We start from the raw sequence: 21,716 nt of genomic DNA, 5'->3' as shown, positions 1-21,716 counted from the left end.
GCATCGATGCGTCTGATTGTTTTTATGTTGACCACTATGTACACTGGAATTTGCTTTGCTTTCCTAATAGAACATGTTCAGTCGCATACCAGCAACACTTTGTTATAACCTTGAATGGTTGAAAACGACGTTAAACACCAAATAAAGAAAGAAAGAAAGCAACACTTTGTTAACGTTTGAATGGAATTGGAAGTTGTATGAACTCAAATAGAGCATATGTATCTTTGGTCAGTGACACACACACACACCATACAGTGACAATTAATGCAGGGCCGGACTAGGGCTACCAGGGGGGGGGGGGGGTTATGGGGGTTGCGCAACCCCCCCTCCCCCCCTAAACATGTACCTCACTTATTTAAAAAAAAATGTATTATTGTTTATTTTATGCCGTTTCATGCAAGGAGCGACCATTTTCCTATCTCAGAATATGACCTACCCTTCAGCTTAAGGGGGCGTCGCCCCCTGACCCCCACAAGGGGCAGAGGAACATCCCCCTGGACCACCATTGGCAACCTCCCCACCCCCCCACCCCCTCCTCTTTGCTTAGTCCGGCCCTGTAATGTACCAACATTCACTATCTCACTCAGTCTCAATTCACACAATTTGACACAAGAAAGATTCCTATTTATACACATGCATATATTTAATCAATGAAGTAGATACATTCTCAAACAAAGTTTCAACATGTTGCACCCAAATTAAAGCATAAATTCTTGTGACATTTAATTTAATTAATTAATTAACGGGAATTAATCAATGCTTTAATTTGGGAGTTTGAAATTTGTCGCAATAATTTCTTGGTCAAGTTTATTTACATTCTCTGCTAAAGAGCTTTACAGTCAAATCCAAATTTCCACACCTAACCTATAAAACACAACATTCCAAATGAAAAAAAAAAAATCATTCTCTTGGCTCAGAATTGGTGTTGAATAATTGTAACACAAAGCGATTTACTGAAAATGTTACTTGTCACTCACTTCAACACTGTCGCCAAGCCAGTCTAAACTGCAGCACGCTGCTTCGGGGGGGGGACTTTTTCCTTTACACTTTAAATCCAAACACCATCAGCTGCGTAGAAAAATCACTGAAAATGCTGACTCAAAGTCAAAGTCAAACCTTAACCAAGCTGGCCTCCAGGCTCCAGCACAACAACCTTAACCACCTGGTTCACCTCGTTCTTCGCGAGGCACCACGACTCGGGAAGCTGCTGTACATCACGACACAGTTCTTCAAAGTTGTAGTTGCAACAACCTCTGGCAATTCTGGTGCGGGACGGTATGTCTGAAAAAAAGCAGAACAATAAACCCTTAGTAAAACTAAATTTCTAGAGAAATAAGTCTAACTGTCCATACAAATAGCTGGATGATAGCTAATTAATGGCAGTTGATAGACGTTTGAAGTTGAACGATTTGGTGGAGAATAGGTCGACAAGCTCTCTGAGCTCCGGTGAAAGGCAGTTGAAAGGCAGAAAGAACAAGCGTTCTGCAATAAAGCATGCAATTTAGAAGTGACAATGAATTTAAAAACAACAGAAGACATCAAGCATATATATCAAAACAGAATTATGCTAGAGGGGAGAGAAAACAAATATATTGCACTGATCTTTTTGATGTGTTGATCTGACTTCAGTTCCTGCACTATTTTTAACTTCCATGCATGATGTATACTGTTCAAAAAAAGAAACGCATAGCTTGTAATATTTGGTTAATTTAATTATATGGCTACAAGGATATCCACCAAACTGCAGAAAATGTTTATCTGGTCGTCGACCTTTCGTCCATTGCCACAAGTGAGCTCTGCACGTGACGCATGCGTTATCAGTGGCTACAATGTCAAAATTGCTCATTTGGCATGACCATTCGTCATGCTTCAGTGTAATCTCGTGAAACTCGGGGAATATTGAGCTCTCACCATGTCTTCCAAAACCCATAAAAGCGGATTGTTCGCCACAAAGAAATCAGACGACAATTCAGCGACGAAAGATGGCCCGATTGAGCAGAGAAGACCGCCAAATTGCATTGGGTCGTTTACAAGCAGGCCAAAGTCAAAGTGCAATCGCCAGGCACTTCCACGTGTCCCAGAGCACCATCAGTAGACTGTGGGTCAGGTTTCAAGCCACTGGCTCCGTTGCTGACTTGCCACGAGCGGGAAGACCAAGGGCGACAACTGCTGCTCACGACCGCTTCATACGGCTCCGCCACCTCCGGAATCGTTTCCTGTCGGCCTCATCTTCTGTCCAGGCTCTCCCCGGGCCACACCGATTATCGGACCAGACCGTGCGGAACCGCCTGCATGAAGCTGGTTTGAGAGCTCGCAGACCTCACAGAGGAGCTGTCCTCACCCGCCGCCATTGCCAGAACCGAGTGCAGTGGGGCAACCAGCACCTTCGCTGTACCGTCCGAAATCACTGGAGACACGTGTGGTTCAGCGACGAGTCCTACTTCCTGCTCCAGCGACATGATGGTCGGAGGAGGGTCTACCGGAGAGTAAACGAACGTTACGCGCCCAACTGTGTGGATTAGGCACCCGTTCATGGTGGTGGAGGCGTCATGGTGTGGGGGGCGATCAATACCGCTGGAAGGAGCACCCTGGTGCACGTCCAAGGGCGCATAACTGCCCAGCGATACGTGGAGGAAATTCTGCGCCCACACGCCCTTCCTCTTCTGGCTGACCAGGATGCCATATTCCAGCAGGACAACGCTCGCCCGCACACAGCACGACTAACCACCCAGTTCCTCACCGACCACCATGTCCAGGTGCTTCCCTGGCCATCCATGTCGCCAGACATGAACCCGATAGAACACCTCTGGGATGAATTGGACAGACGTGTGCGCAGGCGAGAAGAAGCGCCGGCAAATCACCGCGATCTATTGCAGGCACTTCAGGAGGAGTGGGACACCATCCCACAGCAAGATATCCGGCATCTGATCCAGTCCATGCCCAGAAGGTGCCGGGCAGGTGTTGCTGCTCAAGACAGTCACACCCCCTACTGACTTGACAGCCTCGGCACCCAATCGTATTGATTGACTGATTGATTTGAAGATGCAAATGAACTGTGTGTGCATTCAACTGTGTCCATACCAAATTTCAAACAAATAATCTAAATATTGGATTTTCTGTTAATTGTTTTGAAAAATAAAACAAATTTGGCAAGTAGCAACTATGCGTTTCTTTTTTTGAACAGTATAGTATTCAAATCAATCAATGGTTCAGTTATAATTTAATATATATATCACTTATCGGTTATTTCTTGAATATCTGTTGTTCCAGTTCTAAATTTTCATAGTCTTTTACATAGATCTGTCAATATTTTTACTTACTTTTGGCAATTCTTGCAGTTTCTTTTGTGGTGATGCTGTCATCTTTTCAGCGATTGAGATGTCGGTACTTTCCCCCTGAAAAAACAACAACCATGGAATAGAAAGGGTATCTATAAATCTACAGCCGAATTTCTAACATTCAGAAATTGTTCTGCTGCAAATTTGTCGGTTCGCTGAGCTAAAATAGTGGCCGATGTGAGCGAGATATCTGCAGAAAAACGATCTGCTGATCAGCTTGCGTGCACAGCTTCGGATTTACCAGTGTGTCAGATGCTCTCGCGTTTCAAGTGTTAAAAACAAAAATAATGACGTGCCGTCCACAATGAATCTTTATTGTTGATTCACATGACTCATTTCAATCATCAGCAATGATCTTTTTGTATTGGTTTGTTTGCTTTTCACATACCTCAGCCACAAACTCCACCTCCCCTTCGAAATTCTCCTTCTTCTCCATGTGTTGAAAGACTGCACCGGAAGTAAAGTTACTGTCAAAATCGTCTTTTCCGCTTTCCGCTACTTGGTGAGCGCGCGCAACGAGTTGGCGATCCTGTCAATACACATCTATGATTCTATACAAGAACCACTTAACAAGGGTAAAAGGAGAAACAGAATCCGTTAGTCGCCTCTTACGACATGCGGGGTGCAGAGAAATAAGGATGTGGAAAAGAAGACTTTTGGTAAGTGAAATAAAGGTGATGGATCCAGTCAGGTAGAAATAAGACAACAAGAAAAGAATTGGAAAACTGCAGGGAATAGTAGGGAGAGTTTTCTTGGAAGGAAATAATTATAGGTGAAAGGACTGGTAAGGCAGAAATAAGACAAAAGAAGAGAAGTAAAGGGGTGGGGTAGCTCTGTTTGAACGCTCCCGCCGCGTGAAGGCGACCCCATGGGAGCGTTGTTGTTGGTGGTGGTGTTGTTGTTGTTGTGTTGTTGTTGTTGTTGTTGTTGGTGGTGGTGGTAATGTTGTTGTGGTGGCAGTTGTTGTTGTCGTGGTGGTTGTTGTTGTTGTTGCTGCTGTGGTGGTAGTGGTGGTGGAGGTGGTAACGACAGTGGTGAAGCTCACGGTAGAGGTGGTGACGATGGTGTTGATGCGGGGCATGTCACGACAAGACACAGTTCCTGCCTCTCCTCCTCTTGGCGGTGGTGGTAGTCGTCGTTGCTGGTGGTGTCGGTGGTCGTGGTGGTGACGGCGGGGGTAGTGGTTGTTGTATTAGGTTGTGGCGTAGGGTGGTTGTGGTGGCGGGGGTAGTGGTTGTTGTAAGGGATGGCGGGGTGGTGGTGACAGGAGGCGTGCGGACCATGATGAGCTGTGTGGTGCAGCGTGATACTGCATCAAGCCTGTCTTGACGATCAGTCATCTCATCAGTGTTCCCTCTATCATCATCACCCTGATGTCTGTCCTGTAACATGGCCACCACGCGCCGCTCCAGGCCTTGCACATAGCCATGACACGCTACTGTCACTGTGTCCGTTGCCGCCACCGCCACGTCCTGCACAGCTCGCTCCCACCTCGCCCTGTTGCGTAACCAGTCTTGTGCCCCCAACACACTCACCGGTACACCTGCATCCTTCAGTCCCTGCACCACCCCGCTAGCTGGTGACGTCACCAGCCCTGCCTTGTCCGTGACGTCATCATGTAGATCGCCGCTTCTGGTCAAGACGAACACGTCGCGGTAGCTCAGCCGGGAGGGACTATTGGCGACGCTCCTCCCTGCAGGGAAAAGACCGTTGGAACAGTTAAATATTCATGTATGTAAGCAAACATTCGTTATATCTTTAGACACACTCTATCCGTGTATTTATTTGTTTTCTCCAACACACACACACACACCACCCACCCCCAACCCCAACCCCCCTCCCACACACACACGCAAGCCTGCATACACACCTGAGTTATAAAATCTTCATAAAGTGTGTACATTTTCGACACAGACAGCAAAACTTCGACGTCATGACGTAATTTTGCCTTTTACGTCAATACAAATGACGTCATTGTTTTCTCCCTGCAGACTGACCAGACTTTAGATTTGATTGAACAAGTTCTTTTCGAGAGATAACCTGGGGAACGGGGCAAAAGGGGTAAAATAAATGGTTACAGAAATGATATCGAATGGAAATGGTAAAGTGAATTTAGATCTAACAATTGCATCATGTTATACCAATGAACGCCTCTGCATAATAGAGAATTTTCAAGGCTCACGTAAGAAATCGACAAACAGTACCACAAACTCAATCACACACACACACACACACACACACACACACACACACACACACACACACACACACACACACACACACACACACACACACACACAGAAAGAGCATAGGTGAAACTGTGCAAGAAAGCGAGACACTAGATCTAGATCTGTCTGTCTGCATGTAGCCTACTTACAAGGACACGACTGCCAACTAGTCTCGGCGCGCTCAAAATAATAATGACCGAGACTGTCAGTACTTCCTTCGCGTGACGTCTAACCCTCTTACGTCATAATGTGACGTCAATGTAATGTGACGTCTTCAAATGTTAGAGTTTCTACCACAGACATACACACGCACAGACGCACGCACGCACGCACGCACGCACAGACAGACAAAGTTACGATCGCATAGGCTACACTTACGTGAGCCAAAAACGGTAGAATTTAATGTGCCCTCACTGGCCAGCCATAGCTTGGGTGATTTGTTTACCATGGGAGACAACTACAACTTCGTTTTGCGCGAGCATTTGAAGCAGAACTCTGCACGTCAACAAATCTTTGGTAAGTAAAGTATTTCGTCTTTTTTGTGCGATTTATAGTTTGAATTAAAAAGTTGCCACTAAAAACTTGCAATATCAATGAATATTTCCGAGGTTTTACTTTGTTATAGGACAAATAAACGATCGGAAGCGATTGGAAGCGATCGATTTGATACTGCAGCAGACGATGCTTTGACAGTCTGTAATACGCTGCAGTGTTCGCTCTAATATATGTTTTTAATTCCTTTTTTTGTCTTTTTCTTTATGAAAATGATCTAGTTGACTACTTTTCTTGGAATGCGCAAGAGGATGATAATCAGCAGTAGCTAAATATCTGTATTTTACTGTAAATAGGACCGAATTGTTTCAGCCGACCTTCACCTTCACGCCAGCGCTAATGTTTTTTAGGTCACAAGTATGGCTCGCGAAACAGATCTAAAGCTGCTGAGACAGTGTTGTGTATAAAATAGATTCACCGGAAAAAAGACATTATTGTACTTCTCATGATCAAACAATAATGAGGTAATTTAGCTACATGTATATTCTAACGTTGCCTTGTTGAGAACTGGGCGTGCGAGTCTGTGTGCGTGTGCGTTTGTGTGTGCGTGTGCGTTTGTGTGTGCGTGTGCGTTTGTGTGTGCGTTTGTGTGTGTGTGTGTGTGTGTGTGTGTGTGTGTGATTCCCTGCCAGATTAAATGTCGAAAGTGATATAACACAGAATGACTCATACTCAGTTTAATTTATTTTGCAGCTTTTGTTCCAATTACCAAACCATGGCGCTGTGTGTTTTGTGTGGTGATCCGCTCAACCTTGGAGAGAAGACTGTTGTGCCAACAGACAGAGGAAGAGATACCATAAACAAGGCTAGTCTGGAACGTGGTGATGCCGTTTGTCTATCAGAAGGTGAAGCAGTGCACGAGGTTTGTCGTCGCAATTACACGAATGCACGTAACATTCAGAGCGTTTTGAAGAAGAAAGCAGAAAAAGAGAACGCTTTATCAAATCTAGCACAGAATTTGCGCTCACAGAAAGAATGTTTTGACTTTGCTAAATGTTGCCTTTTTTGCGGCAAGGAAGCAAACCTTGACTCGCGCTCTGGTCCCAAAGTGTATCCAGTTAGGACACTTGACTTTGAACGCACAATTTTTCAAGTTTGTTCGCAGCGCTGTGATGAATGGGCAGACATTGTACGAAGCAGACTGGAGTGTGTATCAGATTTGCCAGCTGCTGATGCAGTCTACCATCAAAACTGTAGTCTTTGCTTTCGGAGCAGGAAAAGACCACCACAGTTTACTCAGTCGCATCAAGGCAACAAACAGGTGAAACTTGGTCGACCGAAAGATGAGAGGAAAGCTGAAGCGTTTGAGAAAGTTGCTACCTACCTGGTTCAAAATGAAAACGAACAGATAACAGTGAACGACCTGATTATCAAAATGAAGGAGTTTACAGATGATGCTTATAGCCACCCCAAGATGAAACTAGAACTTCAAAATTATTTTGGTGAGCAGCTCATCGTCACGGAAGTCAACGGCAAGTCAAATGTCGTAACATTCAGGAAGACGGCCTCTTCGATTCTTCATAACTTTTATGCAAAAAAGGTCAAAGATGAGGATGCACAGAAAGAGCTGATTCTCAAAACCGCTGCAGACCTGCTAAAGAATGACATAAGAGCAGTGCCGACATCCTGTGCAATGTACCCCAGTGATGATGACATTTCATCATGTGGCGTCAACTTAGAGTTTGTTCCAAAGTCCTTACAGATTCTTCTTGAAAACATCTTCAGTGGAAAGGAAACCAGCGTGAAAGTCTCATCGATTGGACAGGCAATTATGCAGGCATCTCGCCCACGATTGTTGCTGTGTCCCCTACAGATCGGACTAGCTGTGCAAATGCATCACTGTTTTGATTCAAAGTTTCTCATTGACACATTGTATTCTCTGGGATTCTGTTCATCGTACAAGGAGGTTCTGACCTATGAAATGAATGCTGCCGTTTCAGAAAACAACGTTGCGTTTCAAGTTGATGGCCATTTTACCCAATATATCGCAGACAACCTCGACCACAACACAGCAACACTTGACGGGTGCAACACATTTCATGGAATGGGAATGATCGCCACTGTCACCCCGACCATCGGGAAAACAGACAGGATCAGAAGAAGAACTGACGTCAAGCCAGAAGAAATAGTGAAAAGAGCTAAAGTTGACATTCAGTACTACAACAGACAAGCGTGTGATGGCCTGCTGAAGCTGAAATTTGAACATCTTGAAAACGTGTTTGTAGAAGATGTAACATCAAAGGTGGATCTGCTGTGGAAAGCTTGCTGGCTGTTGCAACCCGACAGACCATCTTGGTCTGGTTTCATGCAAGCCATCCACAAGGGCAGATATCCAGGACAGTCATCCATAATATTTATGCCGATGATCGACATGAATCCCAGTGACCCCACGTGCATATTTTCTACCCTGCATTTCATCAGTGCTCAGGCAAAGCGCAGCAACACGACACCTGTGTTGACATTTGACCAACCCTTATGGTGGAAAGCTCTTGGCATCATCTCCAGCGAGCCAGATGGCAGCGACCTTAAAGCCATTGTCCTTCGCCTTGGACCCTTCCATCTGGAAATGAGTTTCCTGGCGTGTATTGGCCATCTGATGGAAGAAACGGCCGGGTCTTCATGGAGTGCTGTCTACTGTGTACGCACCAAACGCAGCGAGCAACATGCTTCAAGGGAAAGCTGTGCTGCGTGCCGTTCGAGGACACATACTTGTTGACGCAGCACTAAGTATGCTGTTGCTGTCTGACATATTCCGTGTGCCACTGCCACTGCCCGAAAGTGACACAGAAAAGAATAGAGATAAAAACACGCAAGATGAGCAGACAGGAACACTTTCGACCCCTTACGAGTCTGAACTCAATGTGAACCAAGTTGACGCACTGAGCATTGATAAGGACACTGCTGTGCAGCTTCACGGTGTTCTAGAGTTAGAACCAGTTTCCCAGCTCCCCTCTGATGTGAAGGGAATAGTGTTACGGCTGGAATTTACGTGTGTATGTCTGTATGTATGTATATTTGCTCCTATCAGAAATTGTGCGTGCTTCTCTCTGTTTACTATCTAGCCTTCACACACACACACAACACTCCAACCAGGCACAAAGACAATAACACGGTTACGGCCCTTTGCCCCTGTACCTCTATTGAAATATTCAACACAATATAAACATATTATTTCCCATCCATTCTACAAATCTCTCTCACTCAACAAGGAAGTTCTATTTCTGTTAACATACAGAAAACTAGCTGCACAGAAATACACACATGTTACTTTCTCATGCAGTCTATAATTCACGTGCACACACGTAGAACACTTCAAGCTTTGTTCCGTGAGAGCCTGTCTGTCTCACTACACACGAAGTCATTGTCTCAAGCAATACTTCTGTCAATATTCATTTCTGTTACACACAGATCAAAAAAAACCACGAACGCTCTACGTCTCGTGTTTGTTTACTTGGGGAACGTATCTCCGAACAGCTATCTCGCTGGTTACCTTTTCCCAGTCGTACTCACACATTCAGTGGTACGTACTGATCCACCCCACCCACGCAAACTGTCTTCGCGTGGTGGAATGGGACGGGGTCCCCGTTCTACAGCGCTTCACGCTGACTCCCTCCTGCGCTCCCACAACTCATGGCTCGGGACGTAATGGGCGGAACCTCCCGTCTCGTCTCCCCACTCCGCGACCCCCTCGGCCCGGGATGCTAAAATACACAAGTTTAAACTACCATAAGTCTCCATACTTGAATAAACTTTTCTGACATTCTTTATCACTACCGTCAACTAACTTATGCGGTTACAGTATATACACCCGCTTACTCATAAGCGACTTCATTTCCGAAAAACATGTAAACATTCCCTTTTCAACAATGGCTGACATCAGCGCACGCTTTTCAGCCAATTCGCACATGACTCTCCCGGTCATTTCTCAAGTCAATATTTCCGAGCAAAATAATATCTCCGAGCAAACTATCAATTCAATAAATACCTGTAAACACAGCAGTTGAATCCAACGATTCAATACCGTGGCACGAGTCCAACGACCTCTAGTGCCCGGTGAGAAACTTTACCCAACAGGAGACCCGTCTTGTCTTTTCAACGGTCTGGAAAGCTCTGCTGTCCTATCGTCTCTACAAACGCAACCTCAGTTAATACTCTTCTCTGATTGGTCACATCTCACACGTGACAGCACTGCACTGCGCGGACAATATTTCACCGTGCGGTGCCTACTCAAAGTTCGTGGCCCATGAAATGTTGTACACCTGCGTCACATAACTCCAATATACATTATGTGCAAATCCGTTTGTCACATTACCCCCTCCTCCCGGAAAAAAATGACCGACCGAGGTTATTTTTTCTTTAGGATAACAGGTGAAAGAGGGTAACTACTTCACTGTAATACAATGTCTATATCGCAATTCACTACGGATCAAAATTGTCGTAGCTGACATAAGAAACAAACTTTCTGATCTACTGATCCCATATGTGTAACAACACTACTTTATGTCTGATAAAGTACTTCTTCCTTCTCTAGGAAGATTCCACTGAGTTTTTCTTTTAACTCACAATTTCCAGTCATGTTGCTTTCTAGCCCAAACATGAAAAGTCTTTCTTTAACAGCATCAGTATTCTTATCCTGAGTCCACGACTCTTCCAACATAGTACGATTACTCATGTTCCTGATGCAAATCCGACAAGTAGTCAAACCATCTCCTTGACCTCTTTCTGCGAGTGCCACCAAAGCCTACAGCAGCAGTAGTCTCTCTTGACTTAGACTTTAATCTGTTCACTTCTGCCTGTAACTGACTGAGTTGTTTTCGTACAACTGCCAAGTCCTGATTCGAACACGCAACCTTCTGATCTGGAGTCAGAACCAAAGGTCTATCAGGAGGGTTTCTTCTCTTTGCCTGCGAACGATTAGCCATAGCCGTAACCCCCTCAACATCAGGAAAACAGTCTGCACTCCCTGAAATCCCCGGAATGTTGCCTATGATTAAATCAGCCACAGGATCATTCAGAACGCAACAAACCATTTCACCCGAAATATAAGGTGTCTCCACCATAACTTTCGCCTGAGGATAAGTAAGGACCTCCCCACCAAATGTCTTACAAGTGACGTTACCACTGACAAACTGGTCTTTTGACACCAATCCTCTACGCACTCCAGACATCGTTGAACCCGTGTCTCGAAGGACTGTACATTCACTCTCGTTGACACTACCATGTTCCAACTTCAAACTTTGCACAACTTTCTTAACTGGAGAAACGATCTGCGGAACAACTGCATTCTTCTTCTCTTCTTCTTCAAGCTTCTTGTTTTCCCTATATCTACGCCATGGACATTGTACTGCCCAATGTCCTTTCCTCAAACACAATAAACAAGTGTCTTTTTCTCGGGGGGAAGGAACTCTCAAACCCACTTCACGCAGCGCTTCGATTTCCCTCGCTCTGTACGGACACGATTTCCACTTATGGCCGTAAAAATCACAAGCGAGGCAAGGTTTTACAGGATGTGTCCGCCATCTACACTGTAGTACCTTATGACCTTTCTCATGACACAAGGAACAAATGCTCTTGATCGGTCGAAATGAATCATGGTTCTGACCACCTGCACGACTACGTCTACGTTTACGTGATTTACATGCATCACCTTGAGGATATGCCTGAGCATCAGACGTCACGTTCCCAGAACTCTCTTCATTCTGGTTATGACTACGCTTTGCAAAACCAGAACCAACTCGCGGTAACTCCTGATCACCCCCGTGATTATCATCATGTGCAAAAGCAGCGCCAACATACTCTTCCTGAACACAGGAACCAGCTGGGAAAATAGTATATCCTGACTCCCGTGATAAACGGTAATTCTCGGCAGCTGTGACCATATCATCAAGTTTAACAAGACCTCTCTCTCGAATGAAAGTCGCTAAGTCGGCCGATACACTTTCAAGGAATTGTTCTCCCAGAATCAAGTTCACTAAACCATCAACATCTGTGGTTATGTCAGATAGCGCAACCCAACGATCAAACAATCGTCGTAACTCAATCCCAAAAGTTTGGAACGGTTCATTTTCTCTTGGTTTACTATATCTGAGTTTTTGTCTAACATTTTCAGATGTGCACTGAAAGGTCTTCAGCAAGTTTTCTTTCAAACATTGGTATGTTAGTTCACCAGCAGCAGCAAGGCTATGGTATAGGTTTAATGCATGACCCTCTAAGAGAGCAGACAAGTACGTGATCCATCTTGTCTCTTCCCATCCCAGAGATTTTGCATGAGTTTCAAACCTGAACAAGTACGAGTCCATATCATCTTGCTGTTCCCTGAATGCAGGGAGCCTGGTGTAAGAATCGCGATCATTTTGCGGTGTACGCGAACCAGCACCAATTTCAGCCTGCCTAATCTCTAGTTCTTTTTGTTTCAACTGGTGTTCCATTTCTTTATCTCTTCGTCTTTCCTCAATTTCCAATGCTTTTTGTCTCTCTTCTCTTTCCAATTCTTTTTGTCTTCGACTTTCTTCAATTTGTGCATCTTTTTCTCGTTTTCTCTCCAAACGATCAAAACTCTCTTTCACGTATTTCTCACGTTTCTCTGCAGCAAGACCCAAAGTCTCTGCCTGTTTAACAAACTTTTCAAACAACGCATCATAATCATCTTCGTTCTCCATAGTGTAAGTTTTGACTCTCAAAATCACACCCAAAATATGTCCAAATTTAGAGAAAAGATTTGAAAAAGTTTCAAACAATAATGCAAGATCAAGTAATCTACTTGAAATCTGTCAAGTACCACAAAAAATCTGGCACAAGATACAATAGTCAACACAAGACTATATCCAAACACGTTTTGGCGTAAATCTCACGCAAAAATATCCAACAATTTTAATTAAAGTCAAATATTCAGTCAATGAAGTCAAAACGAATCTTGTTCCAAAACATATATACAAGCACAAACAAAACAACCCCAAACCACAAATAGTAGGAAAAATTCAAAGTTCAAAGATGCAAACACAAGTAAATACTTAAGACTAATCAACAATCTAAATACGAAATCAGAAAATCAAACCCAAAATAAGTAAAGTCCAACTAAAGGAAACGCAGTTGGAAGCAAAATAAAAACAAAGTTCTAACAAAAAAATTTATGAAGTAAAACAATCCATATTAATCAAAGTTTTAAATAGTAGCTTAAAATAACTATATTATACAACTACTAATGAGATTAACTTAATTTAGATCAACAAGACAACAAAAAATGTAGTTGGAGGCAAATAAAACAAATTCCAAAAAAAAATATTAAAGTGACACAATCACCAAACAGCAGACTAAATTAAACCAAAAAAAAATTCAAAGTACCCAATCTACTACCATAGCAAATAACAAATCAAAAATAAACTAAAACTTAAACTAATTAAAGTCTATATCAAAATATCACAACTAATTACCTTAATTATTTACAACAAACTTACAAAATCAACAAACCAATCCTACAAAATCAATAAACCTAATCAATCACACTAACAACCAAAATTCAAAATCAAATCATAAAATTTCAAAGTCAAAAAGAACAAAATTAATCAAAGTTAATCAACTTAACAAAGGCAAAGGGCAATAAACAACAGATAGATCCCTATTCCAAAGTAGAGAAGAATCAAAAATTTACCAAATATTTTACAAAATTGAAAGCACAGAAAAGAGCAAGGAAAGAGAAATGAAAGACCCCACAGGTAGAAAAATGAAGCTAATCCCTCAGTGCTTAGAACTGTACAGTAAGCACTACCGTAAAACTGGAGACGGTAACAGTACAAAACAGGACATGAACGACACAACTACTCAATCTGAAAAATCTCTGTCTGCGTGACCTACTGCCAAAAATTCTAAAAACCCAACACAGGGGACAAAATTAAATGTAGTAAAGCAGGGAAACAACTACAAATTTTTAACTAACACAGAGTAATCGGGGTCACCAAATGTTACGGCTGGAATTTACGTGTGTATGTCTGTATGTATGTATATTTACTCCTATCAGAAATTGTGCGTGCTTCTCTCTGTTTACTATCTAGCCTTCACACACACACACACAACACTCCAACCAGGCACAAAGACAAGAACACGGATACGGCCCTTTGCCCCTGTACCTCTATTGAAATATTCAATAACACAACATAAACATATTATTTCCCATCCATTCTACAAATCACTCTCACTCAACATGGAAGTTCTATTTCTGTTAACATACAGAAAACTAGCTGCACAGAAATACACACATGTTACTTTCTCATGCAGTCTATAATTCACGTGCACACACGTAGAACACTTCAAGCTTTGTTCCGTGAGAGCCTGTCTGTCTCACTACACACGAAGTCATTGTCTCAAGCAATACTTCTGTCAATATTCATTTCTGTTACACACAGATCAAAAAAACCACGAACGCTCTACGTCTCGTGTTTGTTTACTTGGGGAACGTATCTCCGAACAGCTATCTCGCTGGTTACTTTTTCCCAGTCGTACTCACACATTCAGTGGTACGTACTGATCCACCCCACCCACGCAAACTGTCTTCGCGTGGTGGAATGGGACGGGGTCCCCGTTCTACAGCGCTTCACGCTGACTCCCTCCTGCGCTCCCACAACTCATGGCTCGGGACGTAATGGGCGGAACCTCCCGTCTCGTCTCCCCACTCCGCGACCCCCTCGGCCCGGGATGCTAAAATACACAAGTTTAAACTACCATAAGTCTCCATACTTGAATAAACTTTTCTGACATTCTTTATCACTACCGTCAACTAACTTATGCGGTTACAGTATATACACCCGCTTACTCATAAGCGACTTCATTTCCGAAAAACATGTAAACATTCCCTTTTCAACAATGGCTGACATCAGCGCACGCTTTTCAGCCAATTCGCACATGACTCTCCCGGTCATTTCCCAAGTCAATATTTCCGAGCAAAATAATATCTCCGAGCAAAATATCAATTCAATAAATACCTGTAAACACAGCAGTTGAATCCAACGATTCAATACCGTGGCACGAGTCCAACGACCTCTAGTGCCCGGTGAGAAACTTTACCCAACAGGAGACCCGTCTTGTCTTTTCAACGGTCTGGAAAGCTCTGCTGTCCTATCGTCTCTACAAACGCAACCTCAGTTAATACTCTTCTCTGATTGGTTACATCTCACACGTGACATCACTGCACTGCGCGGACAATATTTCACCGTGCGGTGCCTACTCAAAGTTCGTGGCCCATGAAATGTTGTACACCTGCGTCACATAACTCCAATATACATTATGTGCAAATCCGTTTGTCACAAATAGTGAGAGATGCACTGCGTGACTTCGAAGGTAGAGAAGATTTGAAGGCTGCTTCTTCTCTTCATGACCAACTTCTGAGGGGAGAGCTGACTCCAGAGTCGACCCAGAACAGCCAACATCTTGTCACAATCAGAACGAAACTACAGGAAAGAACACTTTCATTTTGCAGTAAAACCAGTGAACTCTGGTTACTGTACATGGCAATGGTTGACATCCTGAAGCGCTTTTTGAAAGCTGAGAGGACGGGCGATTGGTTTCTTCACCTTTCTGTTGTAAAGGAGATGCTGCCATATCTATCAGCAACTGGACACAACTCGTATACCAAGTCAGCCTATCTGTACCTGCAGATGATGAACCAACTTGACAAAACCAGCCCTGATGTCCACAAAAGCTTCACAGAAGGAAATCACGTTGTGAGACGAAGTGACCGCCAATGGGCTGGGATCTCATCAGATCTTGCGATAGAACAGACCCTGATGCGGGATGCAAAGACAACAGGTGGCCTAACAAGAGGGAGAGGCATGACTGAGTTTCAGCGTTCAAAGTGGGTGCTCTCCATGCCAGCCTGCGCTCAGGTGAACAATGCCATGCAAGAAGTCACAGGCACACGGCGACTTTCAAGTGACCAGCATATAGAAATGGGGTCAGCAAGAACAGCTCGGGACACAAAAGACATGATGGCTATCACGTCTTACCTGCTGGACAGAAACCCTTTTGCTGATGATCAGGCCCTCAGGAACATTGCAACTGGAGTTGTTGGGGAAGCGGCTGTAAACGTTACCAAGGCCAGAGAGGTCGGGTGTGGCATAATGCAGGCCATGGAAGGGAAAACAGTGTCGGATCTCGTCTTGAAAAAGAAGGATCAAGTCATAACACTGGGAACAAAAAAGTCACTGAAGGTTGATGGACATCCGATCACAGTCGACCCTCAGCTTCTCTTCCAGAGATTCATAACAGTGGCAAACACAACATACGAGGACAAGAAAGAACTCTTTCAGTTTGAACTGTGCAGCTTCCCCTCAGCCCTGTTTGAATCCCATGAATTTTTGAGACAGCCGAACAAAGCTACCCTGGCGGATGAACTGTGGAAGCTGGTTATTGCCCATGCAGGTTCTCCCAGCTCAAACTTTCCTGCCGACGTACAGTTCGTCATTGACGGAGGCTCTTTGCTTCAAAGGCTGCAAGGATCGTGGACGCGGGGAAACACCTTCCAGAGCATCATAGATGGTTATACACAGTTCGTCAACTCCCGGTACCCACATGCCGTCATTGTCTTTGATGGCTATATGTCTGGGCCATCAACGAAGGACATGACTCACCTGCGGAGGACAAAGGGGCGTAGAGGGGCTGCTGTCCATTTCTCACTGGACATGGTTCTCAGATCCACAAAAGAGCAGTTTCTTGCAAACGCAGAGAACAAACAGCGTTTCATCTGTGCACTTGGTACAGCTTTGGAAAAAAAACTGCACAGTTATCCATGCCAAAGCAGACGCTGACGTGCAGATAGTCCTCTCAGCAACACACTGCGCCAGAGAAAAAGTCACTGCAGTAATTGCCGAAGACACGGATCTGTTGGTATTGTTAGGCCATCATGCATGTGCAGACGCACATGACATCCTGCTCTTTTCTGACAAACAGGCCGGTAAATCTTCAAAGTTCTGGAACATCAAACAGCTGATTGCAGCTCTTGGCAACGTGCGCCACTTGCTCCTGTTTCTCCACGCCTTTACCGGCAGCGACACAACCTCTAGGCCCTATGGCGTCGGAAAAGCAGCCTCGATGAAGAAACTCAGAAACAACCTACAGTTGCAAACACTTGCTGAAGTGTTCCTCCAAGACAATGCGACCTTAGAGGATATCCTATCAGCAGGCGAAAAGGCGTTAGTGCTGCTCTACAACGGTAGTTCCAGAGAGGGTCTCGATGAACTTCGCTACCGACTCTTCTGTTCAAAGGTAGCTGTTGGAACAACGTTTGTGCAAGTTCACACTCTGCCACCCACCTCAGCAGCTGCCCGATTCCACAGCATGCGAGTGTACTTGCAAGTACAAGAATGGATGGGACTCAAAGTGGCCATGGATCCCACGGACTACGGCTGGAAACTTGAGCATGGCATCCTTGTTCCAGTGACAACAGATCTGCCGGCAGCACCAGCCGATGTGTTAAAGGTGATTCGCTGCACATGCAAAAGTGGTTGTGACACAAAGCGGTGTAGCTGCAGGAAACACGGACTAGAGTGCACATCTGGATGTGGGGAATGTCGCGGTGTTGGCTGCTGCAACTCGCCTCTACCGTCTTTTGAAATCGAGAGTGAAACATCGTAACCATCATGTTTTCCTCAAAAGGTAGGCCTATTGTGTTATGCACTCTTTTCTTCACCTGTAGATGACTTTGAATGAAAGCCGTCCTAGGAAGTATTCTGCTGAAGAAGACAAAGGGATAGGAATAGGTATAGTCATATTAAAGAATGCGTATTTCTTTTATCGTCCATACGTGAACAACGCATTGCAATGCGTTATTGTTCATTTCATTATTTTATTATCCCAGGGCTGGGAAATTCGGGTAGCTTCCTCCAAATGAAAGCTTGCAGCAACAAGAGTGGTGCTAACCAGGTGTGCGCGTGTTAAGGTGTAATCAGCTAACTGCACTAATAGCAGAAGGACCAAGGTCTTTTACGTTTTACTGTGGTGACACGGGGGTGGGACATGGATACCGTTTCTTAGTCTGCACATACAGTTGACCCTTGTCCGTCCACCGGCTTAATAAAGTGTTCCTTATAGATGATGGTAGGCTAATGAAGCGCCGTAGAGTGGAATTTTGCGGCGTTATTGGCAGAAACAAGGGTTTTTATATGTGACGTAATCAAACCGTCATAAAAAAGTTATGCAGAGGCTGCCAACGGTATAACTCGCTGGGAATGTTGAGACAGGCTATCTAAATGCGTTGCAACAAAAAAACTTTCTGTAACCATTTGTTTTGGGTCTAAGCATAATTCTGGACAGGCTCCCCACGCTAAGAGCCAAGACTTTCCAATATATTCTCGAGGGGGGGACACTATTAGGAAGCGGGATCCAAGCTTTAATTTACCCTTCACTCAAACCAGCCACAATCATCATCATCATCATCATCACCACCACCACTACCACCACCACCACCACCTCCAATATCATCATCATCATCATCACCAGCTACACAACTTACCCACACCCAGACGGCGCAGCTCGGCAGCGATATCCTGACCACACTGTGCGCAGTCCACCGGCCACCGACCTGTGTGAGCGTTGCCATGGTGACTCAGCCGTATCACGCTCAGCCCGTCCCCAGGGGCAGGCACGCCGCTGTCGCTGTAGTCGTGGACAGGATACCTGTGAATCACGGGCTGTATTTCACGGAGGACGGCGGGCGCCGAGCGGAGGGGGACAGTGAACACCTGTGTCTGCAGTGCTGGGGGTATCTCGGTGTTGTCAATACCGGCACACCACAGGTACAGGTGTGGTACTTGCTGCGCTAGGCGTGTTACAAGGCGTGTGTGACGGGGACCTTCCTTTTTCCTGTGACACAGAATGGAGACATGTTGTCAGAGATGTGTGTCACACTCACATGAGACATGTTGTCAGAGATGTGTATCACACTCACATGAGATATAGTAAGCTGATAATAGGAATGCGTTATCCGCAACTTTATAAAAGATGTCACTTGATATTTTACCAATGATGACTTCATTAGGATTTTACGCGCATTGTGGTCATAACAACATGCAATTTCACGCATACAGTAACACGGTGGTGCGAGTTACATGAATCAGACAGTTACAACTCTCTCTCTCTCTCTCTCTCTCTCTCTCTCTCTCTCTCTCTCTCTCTCTCTCTCTCTCTCTCTCTCTCTCTCTCTCTCTCTCTCACACACACACACACACACACACACACACACACACACACACACACACTCACACACACACACACATACACACACACACACACACACATACACACACTCACACACACACACACACACACAAACACACACACACACACACACACTCACACACACACACACACACACACACACACACACACACACACACACACACACACACACGTATGAAAACAAACCTGCTGTCAAAGGACACCTCGTCGATCAAGACGTTCAGGTGGCCGTTTTTCACACATGCCACGAGGTCGGTGACTGCCTGATCAACATCTCCCTCCCTGTTCCAGATATCGTACAGGTGGTACGACACGCTGCCTGGTGTCAGGGAAGGCGTCGGGCCCGCGCTCAGCGACATCTCCAGCTGTTGTTTGATGGATGTGCTGACGGCCCGGGAGGTGTACTGTGTTGAGATGACGTGCACATCGTGCCCCTGTCGCAGCCACCTCACCCCCTGCAGCACCAGCACCACCGTCTTACCTGTTGGAACACAAACAATATTAAGGTTAATATATTGCAGGACAGTGTTAGACGTAGATCTAGACGACTTGCACATCGTGACCCTGGTGTTAGGGAAGATGTAGGCCCACGATCAGCCACCTCAACCCCTGCCTTACCAAACTGTCTTACCTGTTCACAAACAAAACAGATATATCCATACAAATATACTACGAAACAGTGTGGAAGCAAGCTTTTCTACATCAAGTCCGTTTCACCTGTTACACGCGAAACACAGCATCAGGAAAATAGAAATAAGCACACAAAAATGATATAACTGCCAAGAACATTCCTATTTTAGAAAATTATTTTACATGGAGACTAAATGAACATGTCAGTTTCAAACTGTTCTCCGTGTCAGCCTGATGCCTTTCCTTCAGTTGTCACATTTTCCACGGAATCAGACAACACAAACAGCGAGCACAATACAAACCGTCCTCCAACAAAACTGGATCGAACCTTCTGCTACGATGACGATAAAGTAAAACTCGACACAAACAACGTCATAAACACTGCGTCAATCCTTCAACTAAGACGTCATTTGAGCAAACTACCTGGGATCAGTGCACATTGTTCTGTCTGTATCGTTTGCCGCAACAACATCGACGACGATAAGTATTGTTGTTGTTCAGGATGATGATGATGATGATGATGATGATGATGATGATGATGATGATGATGATGATGATGATGATGATGATGATGGTGCTGATGATGATGATGATTAATGAACATTGCCAACATGTTTTATTTTATTTCTATGGCAGAAGCAGCAGTGTAAGTAATTGCTGGGTGGTTGTGGTGGTGGTGGTGGTGGTGGTGGGTTTGTTTCTCTTCATAGCAGCAGTATTAACACAGCACCTTCACACACCTGTCATCAGGTGTAGGGTGTAACGTCATTCACGTCATGTCCTACAAGTGATGTTCACATGTGCGACTTTCAGACAATGTTGAAACGATTGTTGTCAATAAAGAAGGCAGACAATAGTTGGTGCAGCAAAATAATCGTGAAGTTATAACCATGTAATAAGACAACGCGAATTTTGATCAATTGCCGGCAGACTTCTGGTCAAAACAAATCTCCCTTTGAAAACTGTGCGACTTTGAACAAAGACCCCAAATACAGGGCGTTTGATTTGAACAGCTTTTTCTGGAGGCGTTAATTTTTTATTTTCTATTATTCTCTTTTTGGGGAGGTTTGTTGTTGTTGTGCTGTTACATGTATAAGCTTTAGAGGGGGGGTTCGTGGCTTGGTGGTCGCAGTATCAAAAATATGTAAAGGGAGACAACAGCACCAGTGGACTAGCCGTTGCTTCCTGCCATGCAGACACAATCATCAATTTTTCTTATCAATATATATCTAAGGGTTACATCAGAACATGCACTGGAGGCATTAATTAGTTAGCAGACTGCGCCTTGGAGACTGAACCTTGTTATAGTAGAAGGCCACAGAGCTAAATTTAGCGTTGCCAGCACGAAAAACTAGAGCTGCATCTGCCGCGCACCGATGTTGGCCTTTAACGCAAAACAGACGGCTGAGCTTAGTGTCCCATCTTACTTCGAAAAACAATCGTTTAGAGAACAGTCAAAATCGGCAGCAAGACCAACAACAACAAACAAACAAAATAAAAAACAAACAATCTAGTCAGAGAAGCTGTGAGCTTGTCACCTGTTCCTGGCGCTCCCGTAATGTAGACCAGTGGCGGGTCTCTGTTCATTAGGCCGAGCTGTTGCAGGGTCAGAACCAGAAGTGCCAGCCTCCGCCCCAGTTCCGCCACCGCCTGTCCTGCAGTCCGCACCTCCACACGGACACCGTTGTAGCAGGGGACAGACACCGTGGTGGCCGGACCAACAAACCTGTAGCAGAAACAATTA

General features: G+C 44.7%; 1 protein-coding gene across 1 annotated transcript in view; it reads right to left on the bottom strand.

Annotated features, from left to right (window-relative positions):
- Nucleotides 1–618: 618 nt before the first annotated feature.
- LOC138970485 (uncharacterized) overlaps nt 619–21,716 on the bottom strand; it is a 24,915-nt gene continuing 3,817 nt past the window's right edge. The window contains exons 3-8 of the mRNA XM_070342941.1: nt 21,511–21,698; nt 19,529–19,823; nt 18,618–18,967; nt 4,874–5,031; nt 3,321–3,395; nt 619–1,281 (exon numbers count right to left, since the gene is read on the bottom strand). Of these exons, the coding sequence (XP_070199042.1) occupies nt 1,168–1,281; nt 3,321–3,395; nt 4,874–5,031; nt 18,618–18,967; nt 19,529–19,823; nt 21,511–21,698 (1,180 nt within the window). The 3' untranslated portion in view covers nt 619–1,167. The remainder of the gene's footprint in view (nt 1,282–3,320; nt 3,396–4,873; nt 5,032–18,617; nt 18,968–19,528; nt 19,824–21,510; nt 21,699–21,716) is intronic.

The sequence above is a fragment of the Littorina saxatilis genome, linkage group LG7, assembly GCF_037325665.1.
Source record: "Littorina saxatilis isolate snail1 linkage group LG7, US_GU_Lsax_2.0, whole genome shotgun sequence".
In the NCBI taxonomy this organism is placed as follows: domain Eukaryota; kingdom Metazoa; phylum Mollusca; class Gastropoda; order Littorinimorpha; family Littorinidae; genus Littorina; species Littorina saxatilis.
The sequence above is the reverse complement of the archived record's forward strand: the minus strand, read 5'-3'. Positions and strand labels throughout refer to the sequence as shown.